Raw genomic sequence first — 2,238 nt, forward strand, 5'->3', positions numbered from 1 at the left:
TAGAAGAAGATCGAGCTTTAATGAAGAGTTTGTAGAGTCTTTTTCTTCTTCTTAGCCTTGTAAAAATTGTATAGAGTAGTTAGGAAGTTTTGGGCCTTGTATTTTGGGCCAAAGTAGAGAAAGATGTAAATAGAAAACAAAGTAATGTGTAAAATAGTAAAAGAGGGGTGCAAATAGAAATGTAGGCAAGGAAGTCATGAGTCTCCACATGTCTTCTCCTTAATGGAAAGGATTTGCACCAATAAGGTGGTGACACTTGTCACACTCTCATTTGAGAGTTTTTGAGAGACTTTCTCCTATAAATATGAGTCTCTTATACATGTATTTCTTTCACTTGGAATTATTAATGAAATGCTGCCTAATTTTGACCATTCTACTTGTTCTTAAGTTCTTCCTAGGTTAGTCTCCTTCAAGACCAATGTTGTTAAAATCGTAACTCGTAGGCGGATCGGAGAGGGAAAAAAACTCGTAACTCGGGGATCGTAACTTGACTCGGAAGAGTTACTATCCAAGTTACTATACATAAGATAATTTAAAATAGACTCATAATTCATGAAATGGTACAAATATATAACATAACTAAATGGTCCAAATACATAACATAATTAAAAGTAGATTCAACATAATGTTTAATACAAATAAACTATCCAATTAAATCATTCACACTAATCATAGGATAATCATCTTGGTCCTCCAAAAGATCTTCATTTTCATTATCATCAATTGGAGGAACCTCCAAATCATTTGTTGCTCCTCTACTAGCATCATCTTCTCCAACATCAAGTAATATGTCTTCATCTAAACCATATAATGTTTCATTTTCCTCCACAGTCCATTCATCATAAGAAGAAAGATCATCAATAGTATATTCTTTTGTTTTTCTAACATCTTTCTTCTTCGTCAATCTTGAATTAGTGATCACAAACACCACATCATTCATAGTCATTTGGTGTAAACGATTTCTTTTCTTAGTGTGTACCTAAATAATTATAAAATTAGTTAACACATCATATGACCATCTAAAAAATAATTATGAAATCACTTTCAATAATTTAAATCCTTACCCTTTCAAAAGTACTTCAATTATGCTCACAGCCAGATGAACTACAAGTCAAACTCAATACTCTAATTGCAAATCTTTGTAGTTCTGGATGTTGATCACCATATGATTCCCACCATTGTGATGGAGTTTTGGTCTTGAGTCCAAGCTGAGCTAATGGAGTACCATACAATCCAGACTTGGTCTTGAAACTCTAATTGAAGATTAATTTTACCCATCACATCAAGGTCTCCCACCAACCTCTCCAAACATTCATACAGTCCACATTTCACCTCATAATCGACTTTAAAGTCAAGATGATAGTGTAACATGGGATTAAGATAGTAGCCTGCAACATGCAACGACCTATGCAATTGGTTGTCCCATCGATGATCAATTATTTCCCAAAGGGAAGTGTAGCTAAATAAGATAAAAATAAATAAATTAATCTCCAAAACAAGTCTATATATCTAATTGAGAAATCAAATATAGGTAAATTACCTTTTACTAACTCCATTGAAGAGATTTTGTATCTTCTCTTTTGCAATATCCATCTTTTCATAAATAAATCCCATGGTTGGTTTCTCATCTGAATCAACCATGCGCAACACTTTAATCAGGGGAAGAGCACCCCTCAAACAATTTAAAATGTTTTTCCATAATCCCTTGTCCAATATCAAATTTTCCACCAACCCTCCATCTCTAGTTTTTGCAAACTGACTGGATTGCCACTCCGAGGATGTGAACATCTTAATAAGTGATCCTCTATTATCATTCAAGCATTCTAAAGTTAGATAAGAGGTGACAAAACGAGTATTGGCAGGTCTTATCAAATATTTTCCTTCACTATATTTGTGCAACAAGGAGATAAGACCAGTTCTTGAGTAAATGTAGGTTGTAATTTTCTTACCATTGGTGATTGTGTCGTGATGCAGTGATATTTTCTTTTCAAAGTCTTCCAACATCAAATCAATGCAATGAGCTGCACAAGGGGTCCAAGTCAAGGAGGCTCCAGATGATGGCACGTGTACGACTGGATGCGAGCCACGTGTCCAGGTGCGTAACTGCCAGGAGAGAGAAAGTGACCAGGTATATAAGGGTTTCCCAACGAACTTCTGAAGTACGCACGTTCAGATTGTATTCTTTACGCTTGCGAGTTCTTGAGCATACTGTGAGAGAGAACATTGCACGGTTCCTTG

General features: G+C 35.3%; 1 protein-coding gene across 1 annotated transcript; it reads right to left on the reverse strand.

Moving 5' to 3' along the window:
* Positions 1–643: 643 nt before the first annotated feature.
* Positions 644–1,788, reverse strand: LOC137835687 (uncharacterized). Its single transcript, XM_068644301.1, has 3 exons — positions 1,541–1,788; positions 1,177–1,459; positions 644–979 (listed from the first exon to the last, which is right to left on the reverse strand). Exons 1-3 carry the CDS (start codon positions 1,786–1,788, stop codon positions 644–646), a joined length of 867 nt encoding a protein of 288 aa, XP_068500402.1.
* Positions 1,789–2,238: the final 450 nt, after the last annotated feature.

Source organism: Phaseolus vulgaris, chromosome 11, assembly GCF_000499845.2.
Source record: "Phaseolus vulgaris cultivar G19833 chromosome 11, P. vulgaris v2.0, whole genome shotgun sequence".
NCBI classification, from domain to species: domain Eukaryota; kingdom Viridiplantae; phylum Streptophyta; class Magnoliopsida; order Fabales; family Fabaceae; genus Phaseolus; species Phaseolus vulgaris.

Coding starts and splice junctions, on each gene's coding strand:
- LOC137835687 (XM_068644301.1), bottom strand. CDS start 1,788: ATGTTCACATCCTCGGAGTGGCAATCCAGTCAGTTTGCAAAAACTAGA. Junction 1,460..1,540: donor TTCAATGGAGTTAGTAAAAG/GTAATTTACCTA, acceptor TATCTTATTTAG/CTACACTTCCCTTTGGGAAA. Junction 980..1,176: donor ACCAAAACTCCATCACAATG/GTGGGAATCATA, acceptor ATAATTATTTAG/GTACACACTAAGAAAAGAAA.